This window comes from Alligator sinensis, unplaced genomic scaffold (assembly GCF_000455745.1).
Source record: "Alligator sinensis unplaced genomic scaffold, ASM45574v1 scaffold647_2, whole genome shotgun sequence".
Lineage (NCBI taxonomy): Eukaryota > Metazoa > Chordata > Crocodylia > Alligatoridae > Alligator > Alligator sinensis.
In genome coordinates this window covers 6,049,730-6,064,165 of record NW_005841832.1, presented here as the reverse complement: position 1 = coordinate 6,064,165, position 14,436 = coordinate 6,049,730, and the positions used below count along the sequence as shown (strand labels likewise).

Here is a 14,436-nt window from a genome sequence, read left to right as displayed (position 1 = left end):
TTTGCAGAGCGTCTCCACGGCCTCTGCCAAGTTCCTTCTCCCTTTCTGCCAGCTAAGGAGCGAGCCCTTGGATGACTTCTCGTCTTTGCTTGAGGTGCTCCCCACCACATTAAATTAAGTAGAGCCACTTCTTCAGTGGGCATTTTGGAAACTAAAACCCTGGCTCTCAACCATTCCCCTTATGGTGGCATTTGTGGTTGGGCAAACACACTTTGGTAGATTTGTCCACGGGCGCAAACTCCACTCTCTCACTTTGCTGTTTATTATCGTGCAAGCAGTTGGCCTGGGTGGTGCGGGTGAGTCTGTGTTACTATGAAAAGCCTCCAGGTAGAGGCAGGAACTAGTAGGTATACTTCATGGAAAGCCTAGTTATCCTCCAGCCCTTCCTATATTAAACTTTGTGCTCTTTAACAGATCAATAGCTTCTGGAAGTTTGAGATTTTTGTCTTGACTGCTTGTGTTGTTTTGGACATATCTAATAGGCAACTCCTCTTTAAAATGATCATTTAATAATTTTCAGTAAGTGTAAATAATAAGTAACTACTGGGACTTGTGATTAAGTTACAGGACTTGTATACAAATGTATGTATCTATATTAGACTACTATGTGGGTTTCAGTTATGTAATGTGCCTGCAATATTTAAGCTCTGCAATATGCGCATTTCAGAATAGTTTCAATATTTTTTTTCCAATAATAGTTTAAAATGTGTATATTATCTATTTTTCTCAATTTATACACTGATATTTTGCTTTGGTACCAAGGCAATAAATTGATTAAATGTGTGCACATGGAGATACATCATTAACTGTGTTCAATAATCTCAGACTGCAATGGAACCACTCTGTATGAAGTCAGCATTGCCAACTCTTTTGCTTTTTTATCATTAATCTCTTGATATTTGTTGTCTAATACTCCAGTTCCTGGAGTCTAATATTAATAATCAGTTGGGAAAGAGGATGAAAGGGTTGAAAACATGATTGAAGTTATCCAAAAAGCTCAAAATCTAGTTTAACCCCCCCCCCCCCAAAAAAAAACAAACAAACAACAAACAACCCAACAAAGCAAATCTCATGATTGAGGCCTGACCAATTTTTCACTATGTTGGCAGTAATAATAGGGGTAGACATTTGAAAGAGTTTGCAGGCTACTTGCTTTTTAGGGCCTAATTTTGGATTTGGCTTCAAAAAGAGTGGTCCTTTGTGTTGTCTGGGTGTCTGCATACAAGGCCTGAGCTGTAGCACCATGACCTTATTTTATTGTACTATGGTTTTGCAGAATCCTTTGTGCTTTCACACCTTGGATGGATACAGTTCTCTTCCCTCTTGCATGAACAAATATTACAATTCTAACTGGTTGGCAATTTTTTTTTTTCCACACATGATTTTTTGTTTTAACTGGTGAAATGCCCAGTGATGTTTCTAAAGTGTAGAAGCTGAAATAAAACTTAAAAAAGAAATTAAGTATATGCAGATACACTTTTACTCAGCGGCATTAATATATCAATCCAACAAACCAGAAAGTGATTTTTTTCCTTACCACTTCAAGGGAATAAACGTTCAAGTGCTGGTAGAGAATATGCTACTAAATCCGTTTGCTGAATAAAGACTAAAGAAAAGAAATGTACATGTAGGGTGACCATATTTTAGGGGAGTCCAGGACACTGCCCTCTTCCCCTCCCCAAGTCAACAGCATTGTTGCAGGCCAAAGCAGACAGCACAGGGCACAGTCCAGTGGAGAGGTGGAGCAGCATGGTATGGTGGGTGGGTAGACAGGCACCCCTGCTGCTGTGTGAGGAAGGCAGGTAGGCTGGAGCAGGTGCCACCCCACCCACACATGCCTGGCCTGGCTCCTGAGCAGCAGCTGAAGGTGGGCTGGGCACTGCTCCAGTCCACCTGCCTTGCTCCCGCACAACAGTAGTGGTGCCTGCCCAACCACCTGCCTAGAGCATCATGCTGCTCTATCTCCCCACCAGACTGCCCCCCACATCCCTGAGATTCCAGGACTTTTGTTTCAATTTTCAGCAACTGGCCAGGACCGTCCCATGAAATCTGAGACTGTCCTGGCCAAATCTGATACAGTATATTGGATGTTAATGTAATAGCCACCTACCCTATGAGCCTCAAGTTGCTAAGTCTACAAAATTAAAACTGAAGTGTCAGATTACAGACAGAAGACATTAAATCTCTTTCTTATTTGAAAAGGTTTATTATAGATTTGCTTACCAAATTTATGGAAAGTAACATTTTATTGTATCAGCATTAGGTTTGTTTTGATTGCATGGATTGTAACCTCTGGATGGAGATTGCAGACATGAATCATTTATGAGTTGTGGATCATAAAAAAAAAAAAAAAAAAAAAAAAAAAAAAAAAAAATCTGAAAACACTTCAGAATAATAGCCCAGGTAGTCAGCTAATACTGAGATAGAGTTCAGTGCAATGTGTTTGGGGTCAGATGTCACATAGGACTGATCATAATTAAAACTGAACATGCATTTTCAGAATTTCAGCAAACCTCGTTTCTGTTAAGAAGGTACTGTGGAGAATATATTGGGGATAAACATTTGTACTGGAAAGGTAATTGTACAAACTTAACTGCTGGGGATTATTAAAAGTAATGCTTTCTAACCAGCACTGTAACAAATACCTGAAGCTCAGAGTATAGGCGACACATGGGGAAGGCATAGGGGAGCACATGCCTCACCCCTCCCTGCTCGCTCCTCCCAAGATTTTTGTGCAGATGGTGGGGCGTGGGGCTGCAGCCTTGCCGAAGCCAGTGCCTGGCAGTAGCGAAGGCAGTTGTGTGGAGTTGCGCCCCCTCCACTGTCAGCACTTATGCATTGTCTATTATGGCTGGGGACAGATATTGTGTGGGGGGGGGGGAAGAAAAACAAAACTGAATATACATACCACGCTTTACTGGAAGAGGCAGCACATTAGTTTGACCGGCCTCTGCAGTATCTCTATAGGTTGGGTGCTTCAACAGAGCTTTTTGCCACTTTTCTCTAAAGCTGATTCAATCATCTATTAGATAAAGGTGCTAAAAAGCCCCACTGAAGTCCACAGTCTATACAAATGTGCACTTTAAACTTGGTGGGGGCACACCAAGTTTAAAGTAAAGTACTGTTGTTTTGGTTTGGGGGGGCGCTTTTTTTTTTAATGCCTGTATGTGACTCAGAGTTTAAGGCTAGAAGGGTCAAATAGATTATTTAGCCTAGTGTCACTGACTGACTCAGGAGCCACAGGGTTAACCAAAAGAGCCACAGTGACATGTGCTCCTAGGGGAATTGTGGCAAACACTGGAATTCAAAAGGGAAAAGTCAAAGCTACAGTATATAACTGTATGCATTGTATTATTTAGGGTTGCTGGAAAGATATGCTTAGTGCTTTCACGTAAAAAACAAAACCCAAAAAACAGTACTATTTGCTATAAAAACCCACAGGGGATAAGTGAAGCTGCTTGTGGCTTAGAAGCTATGGTTTGAGTATCACAACATTTTAACCTGACCACCTGTTATGTCAAATGTCATTACATTCCACCTGGTTACCCACATTTGACTAAGGCAGGTTTTCCCAGGTGGCATTAAGTTCCAATTTGAAGACATCCTTGTTCCTGCTAATTCCATCTAATTATGCTATGGCTTGATCATGAAGGGATAGTGCACTATAACTATTAAAAGGTGAACATTTGACATAAAATAGGGGTTACAATTATGTTTGCCAAGTATCCATACTTAGAATATCTGCCATCTGGGTTCATAGAAATATTGTTTAGCTATGCTGAAAACATAACAGTTGTTAAGGTATGCAAAGTGATGAGTTATTTCTAAAAGTAAAACAGACTTCACCACACTAACTGTACAATATCTTTTTTCATCTTGGACATCTGTACTTACCACTTGTACATAAGCAAGGGAAACTATAGTTTAAAAGGCAGATTTCAGGTCTAATCCTCTCAGATGCTGGAAATCTGTGAGGCTTTTTGCATTTAAAAACTTGTCTAAGACTAATTCCAACTATGCATTTGGTCCAACAAAAGGCATCACTGATAAAAATTCCGGCTTTTTGCATAATTCCTTGACCGTCATGGCTACAACATAACTCCAACATTACTCAATATCTTATGCAGTCAGTGGCATTGAGCAAACTCAGAACTCTGCAAAGCCATACTCTTCCCCGAGTTCCCAGATCAACTTGGCTTCTTTCCTCCAATCTTTCCAAATGCCTAGCTTGTTGCAATGATCTGATGGCTGAATTTGGATTATCTGTTGTATATGCTCCATATACTAATGAAGAAGCTATTGGGCCTAATTTAGCTTCAAACTTGTTTGTTTTTTTAAATAAAAGCTAACTTTTTTCCCCCAAAAGCCTAAAGTTCTCATCAAAAACAAGTTAGCCCTGGTTTACCCCACCACCATCTCTAAAAATAGTGCTGTGGAAACTTTGTAGTCAGAAAAGGGCAGTAACGCTTAAACATAACTTAACTTCAATCTGAGTTTCTCAGTTAGGCAATGAAGATAGACTACATAGCAAAAGGTAAAAAGCATCATTATTAAAATTTGGTAAAACTTAGATCACTCAAGTTGACATTCATATTTTGAGCAATTTATTTTATGGAAAATATATGGTTCTTTAACCTGATATTGTCTATGTTGAAAAGAATACCTTGTCAGCCTTAACTGGGCTTGCTTTATAAAGGTACTCAAAATATAAGACTTGTTTTCTTTTTCAATTTTCTTTTGCCATATTTAAAAGGTAAGAGATTTATTCCAGAAAGGGTAACTTATGAGGATGGACTTGGTCCCTTGATTTTCCTCTTTTGAAGTTCCATGTGTATCACATTAATCTCTCAGCTTGATCAGTGGACCCATTATTACTAGTGGTTTGACCCAATAGAGACAGAGCTGCTAGTACTTTGATTACTGTTCAATTTCTTGACAAATATTTGCTTCAGAATGTTGTTTTGGCAGACCAGGTCTACCCCAAGTGAATCTCTGAACCAACAACACTAGCTGTAAAAGCTTGAAAAGATACTCTAGCCCTTGTATGAGGGTCACAATATATTTTATTAAATGGGCTGAAATTTTTATGAAGACAGCAAGTTCTATTACGTTTTGAAAACTTGCGTTACACTTGGGCTGGTTAAAAAACAACATTATTTTCTCTTGGAAAAACTGCTTCAATTCCACAATAGAACAAACAAACAAACAAACAAAGCTAGACATTGAGATTTTTTTTGCCCATGAATACAAGTATTCAGCTACCCCAGAGGGGCATAGATGTCCACATCCAAGGGAAGTGCTGTTTTCAAGTCCCTTTTCTAGCTTTTGGGCAAATATCCCAACCACTAGGCTTTTCTAGGGTCTCTCCTCCTCTACTTACTGCATTTACACAAATCTAAAACAGTGTTTTTCTGTCCAGTTGGTGGGGGGGGGAAGACACTCATCTTAGATATGCATACAAAGTTTGCTGGGAGGGGGGGCAGGCAGCTGCTGCAGCTGTGACTGGGCCTGAGCCTGGGTTGGGGCCAGAGTCAGACCCACGGCAGCCTCCTGCCCCTGCTTCTACTTCTCGTTTCCCCTCTGCCTCCCCCTTACTATTATGTGCAGTTCAACTCTGGCTTGGGCTGGGTTCCTTCTTGGGCACAGAGCACGTGGAAACTGTCCCCTGTTCAGCCAGTGAGCAATGCTGACACTGCTGAATGGCCTGGCAAGAGCAGAGTGCCCATGTGCTATGCTCCAGGAGGGAATGGAGCCCAAGCAGCATCTGACAGTAAGGAGGGTGGGGGAAGAGACAGAGTACAAGGACCTGGGGGTGAGCAGGATGCCTGTGGCAGGAAGGCTGGAGGGGGAAATCTCCTGATGCCCTCCCCAGCCATTATTTTCCCTGCTGTAGCAGTTTGGGGAGGGTGGGGGGCATGTTTAAGAAAACTCTATGGTAATTTAGTTTTATACCTGGAAATTATAGCAAATTTATACATTGTCCTTGTATAGAATCTAATTGGGGTTTCATCTTAAATTCAGGGCCAGCTTGGTTGTGAGTAAACAGAGTAGTTAAGAGACCTCCAAGACTAGAATTTCACTCAAACTGATGTATTTTGTATTAAAATGGCAAGTTACAATGAATCTATATTTATTTACTAATATTTTCCAAGGTATTTAGTAAGTGTTCTGGACCAGCCTTACTTGAACTCTTTACTAGCCGTTTGCATTTATGGGCCTTTTGGATCAGTTTGCCTTTTTTGCACACAAGTTCATGGCAGATACTCAACTGGTATAGACTCCCATAGCTCCATTTAAGTCAACAAGTCCATTTAAGTCAAGTGTTTTTGTGAAACTTTACATATTTTGAGGATCTGCTGCTATTGTCTGACCACTAAGATTCTTCTTAAGAAATCTAATGAATATGCTAAATACACACACTGCCACATTATGTAGGCTTGTTTCTGGGGTAAATTTGGGAAAGGCTTCTGTTGGAAGAGCAAACAAATGACTGCTGTCTTCCTTGGAGTTCAGGAAAACAAGACAAAAAAATAAAATTGGAACTTCTGGAAACCCTTGCAAAAAAGTTTTCCATTTTTGACAACTGTAATTCCTGCTTTGATGAAAGAATAAGAAAAGCTTTTTAAAAACTGGGTACCTAGGTAAAAGTTCCTGTTTAAAAAATCTTCTCTCTTCAAAATGAAACCCATTTTTATCCAAAGGTGGGAGGGGCAGAATATCAAGCAACACCTGAACAACTGTGTGTTTTAGGGCGAGTTTTTTTTGTTGTTTTTTTTTTTGTCAGATGTATGCACAAGACCTCTTGACCAACACCCGATTTTTTTCTTGCCCTAAATTGCTAAATGTAATTGCATTTTTAAGTGTAACATCTTGAAGAGCTACTCCTCTAAATATTCTTATAATTCAGAGGGTCTGAAGACAACGGACATCCTGGAGGAGCATAGCACTACTGAAACAAACTATTTCTGTACGTTTACAAACAAACAGCTATGCCATAATCTAGGCCAGCATTTCCCAATTTTTTCCATCCCACGGCACACTTGCATAAATTAAAAAAATTGCAGCACACCAGATGTGGACGCGGATGTGCGCGCCGCGGGGGGGGGGGGTGGGGGGGGGGGGGGGGGGGGGGGGGTTGGGAAGGAAGGGAGGAGGAGGTGGGTGGCGCGTGGCCAAATGCGGAGCGGCACTGTGGGGGTGGCGTGGGGAGGGGATGGGATGGCACACGACTGGACATGAAGTGGCACCAGGTGGGATGGCACAGCACTTGGAGCCATGCCCCCTGCCTGCTGCTGCTGCAGACAGACATGGTGGGGGGGGCTGGCTCCCCAAAATTCTGCTGTTTTCCTGCTCATGTCTGACAGCACACCAGTGTGCTGCAGCACACTGGTTGGGAAATGCTGATCTAGGCCAAGTGAGGGGTCATCATTACCCCTTTTGACAAAACTGTGTCACTGTACAACAGAGACTCCTGGGACCAGAGAATACATGAGTCTACTAGTACAGTCATTCTTCTGGGAAGGGGGGTGGGGGGCAGAGTCCTGAGTTCTACACAGAAGAACAGTTTCAATAGGAGGGGTAAAATGTACACCCATCCAGTCTCTTCTACCTTGGTGATTAGGAAACTCTTCTAAAATGTGGGAGATGCAAGTTTGAGCCCCCTCAGGTTGAAGAAGGCCTTGAACCCAAGGTTCATTTCCATTCTTGAATCACAAGTGGGTGCTTGAACCACTAGATTGTGAAAAGGGTGCATGCATACCATCATCACCTCCTCATCCAGCTGGGCTTAAAGAAATCTTGCTCAGTTCTTTCAAAGATGAATTATAGGACCCTGCACTTGATAGGATTCCAGTCTGGATCCTGGCTTCACAGAGACACCTCTCTGAAGCTTTGAGTCAAGTGTCCAAGCTCCAAAGAGGGATAGATTCCTAAATGCAGTGCTTCCTGTTGCCTAATTCTAGGTCATCCCTGATTAGTAAGCAAGTTTTTTGGTTCTCCATTTTCAGATGCCCAAGTCTCTGTGCAGTGTATAGGGAGGTGCCCAACAGGTTTACGTGTTCTACTCTGGGGGCCAAAAGCCTAATTTGTTAGGCACCAGTATTCTTTACTACACCTAGATTTTAGGTGCTAATAAGTTCGCAGGATCATCTGGTGCAAATCTTATTCACTGGGACACTTGGATCTTCTCTGGTACATCCATTTGCAGTATAAGGTCCCTAGATTTTTCCATTTGTGTGGGTTAATATTACAAGAGAAGGAAAAGATACTGTTCAAAAGGAAATCACTAACTGGTATGAGACAGGGGCACCCATTTAAATCCATTTTTGGAGCTGACTAGATTTCAAGTTGGCAGATGCATTGTGTTATTTATTGAACCTGTTCCACTAACTTCTGTACCTGAGCCTGGGAATTAACTCTGTGCAGATCATGGCAAGATCAACAATTCAGACATCTTAGAAAACCTTGAATTCCTCATTTTATTCCCATTAAAAAAATCCTGTGTGTTAAATGTTAATAGGGGTATAATATGTAGTTTCTTTCCCTTCTTGCTGCTTGCTTTTTTAATGGAAACCATTTTTTTCAGTATCGGTATCTGTTTCTCTCTCTCTCTCCCCAAATGCTACTAGCATTGCCTCTTACCATATGCATGCTGCATAAAAAAAAACAAACTTCGGTTTTGGTACCTTTGTCCCAAAATTATGTCTTCAACAACCCTTACTTACAGGCCAGTTTCTTCTGCTAGTGCTCTTTTAATTACCTTCCTCTCTTTATTGCCAAATAAGGAGAGGAAGGTGGTTTCAACTGTCCAGTATATCCAGCGTGAACAGCAACAACTGAAACAAAACACACAAAACAAAACAAACTCTGTGCATGATTTTTTTTTCTTGTATTTGAGTAGTAACTGGTAGCCAGCAGCTCTTTTTGGTAGAACCACTGTTCAGTCAGCAGTACAGTACATTTCTCAATGCACTAGATTCAGGAGTTTATTCTGGGGAAGACTGCTGTTTGGGGGCTTCTCTCTCTTCCTTAGCATCTGCAGGTAGCATCAGGCCAACTTTCTGCTTCAGATAGCCTACTTTGACTTCACCTTTTGTTGTAAGCACTTCTGCCATCTGGCCAATAATCTCATGTTTTAGTATTTGGATTATCACACCACTTGAATTTCAAGAGAAACTTCAAAGTAGTAAACTCTGAAGTTTGAATACAATGACAAGATTTTGAACAGGTTGGGAAAACCCAATGCTCATTTGCTTTCCTTTAAATATTATTAAAACTATCCAACAATGAACAGCATACTGCATATTCTACAGTTATGGATTACTTTGATTATAAAAAGAATGAAGAGAAGGCAATGTGCCTTAATGCACAAATCCTTCTAGGTTTCTGAAGTCTTCTGGCTCTATGCTTTTATAAGCAAGCTGAGTAATCACAGTGTGACTTGCCAACCAAAGCACAGCTGGATAGTTTAAATTTTCAGTCTAAAAATTGAACGTCCCTCAACTATATGGTTATTCAAATCCTTTCGGTGCTGATGTACATTTTCCATCCCCTGAAGGCCTGAGTTGTGTCAGCTCTCCTAAGTACATGCCCTTTTATGTGTTGCTGTCTAGTCTGGCTTATTTTGAAAATAGTTCTCATTCTGCCTGTACGTGGACAAACTGGCTTTATGCTTCTAAGAAAGCATGACTTTAATTTATTTCCCCACACCTCAAGCCAACTGACTAGATTCTAGAATATACCCTATACTCAATGAACTAAGTGTGTATAGGAAGGAATCAGGTAAAATTAATCAAATGACTGATAGTAAAGCTCCTATACAGTACTAGTTATTAAAGTCTTAAACAGCTAATGAGCTTAATATTCCTTGCATTTTATGTGTAGTTCTTTTCAAAAAGAGATAGAAGGGGGACAAAAGGTTAAGGTCATCTTAAGTACATATTTCATGTTTATATTTGGGAAGAAGTGCCGCAACCTCCAGAGGAGAGAGATGGCAACGAGGTTTGGGTCGGGGAAGAATGAGATGAGGAAAGAAACTCCAAATTAAGTTGTGATCCTGTTGAAGTCAAAGGCAGATTTGACTTCACATTTCCTTCTATTCCCACAACACCACCCTTGGAACACTGAAGGGAATTGTAGCATGGCTAATATATTGGTTACTGTTATTTTAGCCATTCCCATCAAATCTCACCTTAGACACACCCACCCTCACCTTTTGTTAATTAGTGGATCATATTGAGGGCAATTATGTTAGCTTTTTAGGGTTAAGTACCCTATGTAGAAGGCAGTATGTACTTGAAACTGGTAATTCTGTAGATCTGTTGGATGAACACATCTTTGACATTTCATATAGTTTTTTGAAATGGCATAGAAAGAAAAGTAGCTTAAAAAGGGAGTCTAGAATGAGAATATTGACTACATGAAGGAAAAATAGTTGTGAACAGTAACAATTATTTACTCATTCTCTCGCATTTTAGACTGTTAAGTCTAATTAAAGGAGTATTTCATGGTATTGTAGTAATGGCAGGTAGCTCAAACTGGATTTATGTGCTGGTGTTAACTTAGGGTGAGCTAGGTTCCCCAGTAGGTTATCAGTAGGCACGTCTACATGTGCATGAGTGCTTTTAGGTATACTCTCTGTATGGCCTCTTTCTTTGTGTTGTAAGACTCCCAGTCTAGCCACCAGAGCCCCTGAACAAGTGCTAAGACCGCCCATATCTCCCCGGTCACATAATCAAGCTTCCCTAGAATTCCATCGTTCCGGTTTGTGGTTTAACCCTTTCAGAACACATAGCCTTAAAACAAGGAAAACAGAGTTTGCACAGGAGTTACTTAACAACAGTTATATTTACCCTTAAACCAGATAACTTTTACAGATTTGTAGGCTTGTGTTGTTTTTCATACCCATTTCCCTAAGTTAATGCTCACCTGGTCTTGGGTGTCCTAGGTCACTCAGAGTAGGTACATGGGTACCTTACCTTATGCAATTCTTCTGCTTGGCAGATGTGAATAAGTTAGAGAGAGAGTTGAGCACAAATGCTATTCTTATATAAGATTCCTTCCCCTTCCTGTCAGGTGACCAGCTAATCAGCTGCAGACCACCAGAAGGTAATCATCTGGATAGTCCACTCACAGCACACTGGGAACAATAGTTCCTTCTAGTTTGGCTTGTCACTGGAGGAAACCAGTTGCTCTAGTGGTAAACTCCCTTGATTCGAAGCCAGTTGCAGCTGTGTGCAACAGCGTGCTTTAGGTCTATCTTTAATATCTCTAAGCATCTGCAGTTATGTAATGTAGATCACATTTGTCAACCTGGGAGTTACAACATGAGTTGGAAATCACAGTTTGATACAGAGACATACTATTCTGTAACACAAAGTAAAAGACGTTTCAAGTCTTGAAAATGAGAGGTTCCTCAAAAGAAAGTGTGATCTCTGATTTGGGTTGAGCTGACAGCTAGTAAGCAAGAACAAATTAATGGTTTGTGCTGGAATTTCTAAGAGAATGCCACTAGCTGCCTGAAAATGGACGGGCAAGAAGAATCCAGCTCTGTAAAGTTGTCCTTATGAGCTCTTGATGTGCTAACTTGTTCAGTTTTATATATGCAGCTTCAAACAGAATGTGTCTATTCTGTCTTCAAACATGCCTGTAAAACTAAAATGAGGGTAATCTTAAACTTTTTTCATCCCATTGGAGCTACCATCTCTGATTTAGCCAGTGTGTTAAATCCGTTTTTCCCACTGATGGTGATAAAGCAAATTGAAACGGTAAATGTGAAAACCCTTCTTGACTTTACTGCTGAAGTTATTTAAATGTATATGCATCTTCCTTTCTTGCAGGAAGTTGCTGAATATATATTTAACTTCAAAGATTATGGACTAGACAGTGCCTTTTTTCTCTGCTGTAAAAGCCTCATCCACTTTAAAATGATGTTTGAATATCCACCACAATGCTTGTTGCATCAATCTTGCTTGATATTTTCCAATAAACATTGTCTTTCATATGTGGCTTATACCTTGATAGGAGGAATAAGCTCTGATTATTTATTAGATTGTGCTTCTTTTTCTGAAACATAACTGGAATGATGTACCAGTATTGTATTGAAGGTTATTTTGTGGTTGGAGGCACTCTCTTTCAATGGAATTTTAATCTGAGGTGCAAACTAACAGTCTGTAACCTCTTAAACATGTACCGAACTCTTTTCTCCCAAGAGCAGAAATATTAGCATTGCATTCTACCTAATTCTTTCTGCATAATACAGTTTTAACTAAAAATGGAGATGTTGTACACACACATGAGAGAAAGCACAGCAGTCCCAAACTGCATTGTTAGGCACTGGTTTTTAACAGCTCTCATTTTCAGTCCAGGAAGGCCTGTTTTTCAGTGATAGCAGCACATGTAGTTATAAAATGTGTACCTTAGTACAACTGAGTAAAAAAAAAAAAAACAAAAACAAAAAATTCTTATATTGCTGATATTTTAAACCTCAAGGATTCTCTGATTAATAACCAAGCCTAAAATTATTTAAATAATATTATGAACAATAAATAAAATATCTTCAAATGAATGATTACGGGAAGCAGTCCAGATCGTTTGTTGTTGCTATATTGATCAGTTTGATGGATTGATTTAGATTGAGTAAATTTTAATTCTCTGATTTTCATCATGATTTTTCATTTTATTTGCATCTGTATGTTTTAAACCTTTATTTAGAAAAAAGACCTTTTTGACTAGCAGCTATTAAAGTCTGATGATTTACAACTCAGTATATCCCTATACTAAATTTGATACCCTTTTTACTAACCAAGAAAATAAAATATGTCTATACATATTTATGTAAGTAGTTATTTAACATGGTTCTTGAATGTTACATTTTAATTATGTCATAAAACTGAATCATGCCTTTTGTTCTTGATCAGTAGTGGCCAGCCTTTTGGGCAGGTGTGCCACAAATTAGCCCCACAGCTTCCTCAAGTGCCACTTTCCCCTGCCTGATCTGCAGCTTTGCTTTCTGCTTCCTTCCCTGTGCTCTCTCAGAAATTTGCTGCTTCGCTTTCTATTTCCTGCCCTATATGTTGCTGTGCAGCCTGTCTCCTCCCATATCTGCCATGTGCCACACCCAGAAGCTGCCCATGCCACTTGTGACACTCAAGCTGCCAGTTGGTCATCTGTTCTTAATCCTTATTTTTGTCATTATTTTTGTTAAGTCTCATTTGGATGGAAATTGAAAGTCAAATGTTAAAAAAGCATAAACAATTCAAAATGATGTTTTTATTAGTCAGATAAAACTGCCTCAAATGATCTGGACACATAAGAAAATAAGTTTGTAAAATGCTGGAGATTTAAAATGAATTGAATTCAGTTTCAAATTCTAAATTACAAATTTTAAATATACTTAAAAAGAAAATAATGTATTTGAATTAAATATAACATCCCATTTATATTAAAACAAACTTTAAAAAACTCATCAATTTTTATGCACCTTGGTCAAGCTGCTAAAGATAATTCAGTCTTCTTCAGTCCTGGGTAATTGGCCTCTAACAAATTTAATGAGCTGGATAAGTATCCTATACAGTTACCTGGTGTTTGGATTGACAACTAATTCTTGCATTGTAGGCAAGTTTTCATTCTAGCTATTCATAACACTGTTGTCAAATGATCTTCTGTTGTCAGTCATAAAATAAGTTACATTCTTCTTTCATATCTGCTTGTTGACGTGAATTCTGAAAAGCATAATAGATTTATTTGCCTGCTAGCAAATTTTAGCATTTTTACTTGCTGTTTGTTTTACCATCATAGCTGTTTGTTTCAGAGCTATTTATTTATTTATTTTGATGCCAAAGACTTGTATCTTTATATATAAATGGAAATAACTTCAAATGTCTTTTCTGTAGGGTGCATCATTGGCTGAGGCAAATCCATTCAGTCCTTTGATACCAACATCCCCCTTATCTATGATAAACCATTACAAGTTTGAAGATGAGCCAGGATTAAGAGACCTCTTCATTACAGTTGATGATCCTGAAAGCCATGTTACTGCCATTGAGACTTTCATTACTTATAGAGTTGCTACAAAGGTAGGCTTTTATTGGTATTCTTAAGTGTTATAAGTTCTAAATGCATAAGTGCCATCTTAATTTCTTGAAAATTTTCAAGTGTTCAAGTAGTTTAAAGGGCTTTTATATAACCCCCTTGCAGCATTCTCCTAATACTTCGAAATCCTAATTTAATTGTGCCATGAGTTAAGAGCCCAGTAAAGGTATTTGAAACTATTGTTTAGATTTTATAATATTTTTTATATGGTAGGAAAGCTACTCATGTGCATCTTTGCATGACTGAATGCTCTAAAGATAAAAATATAGTAATTAGAAACTGGACTCAGTTTGCAGAGACTGTATTGGTGTATGTTCTCATGGAGTCTGGGGGTAGGTTGTAGGG

At 39.4% G+C, this 14,436-nt stretch overlaps 1 protein-coding gene across 1 annotated transcript in view; it reads left to right on the top strand.

Moving 5' to 3' along the window:
- Positions 1-14,436, top strand: part of SNX7 (sorting nexin 7) — a 63,285-nt gene that overhangs the window by 675 nt on the left and 48,174 nt on the right. Inside the window, exon 2 of the mRNA XM_014517600.2 lies at positions 13,893-14,075. Coding sequence (XP_014373086.1) covers positions 13,953-14,075 — 123 coding nt within the window. The 5' untranslated portion in view covers positions 13,893-13,952. The remainder of the gene's footprint in view (positions 1-13,892; positions 14,076-14,436) is intronic.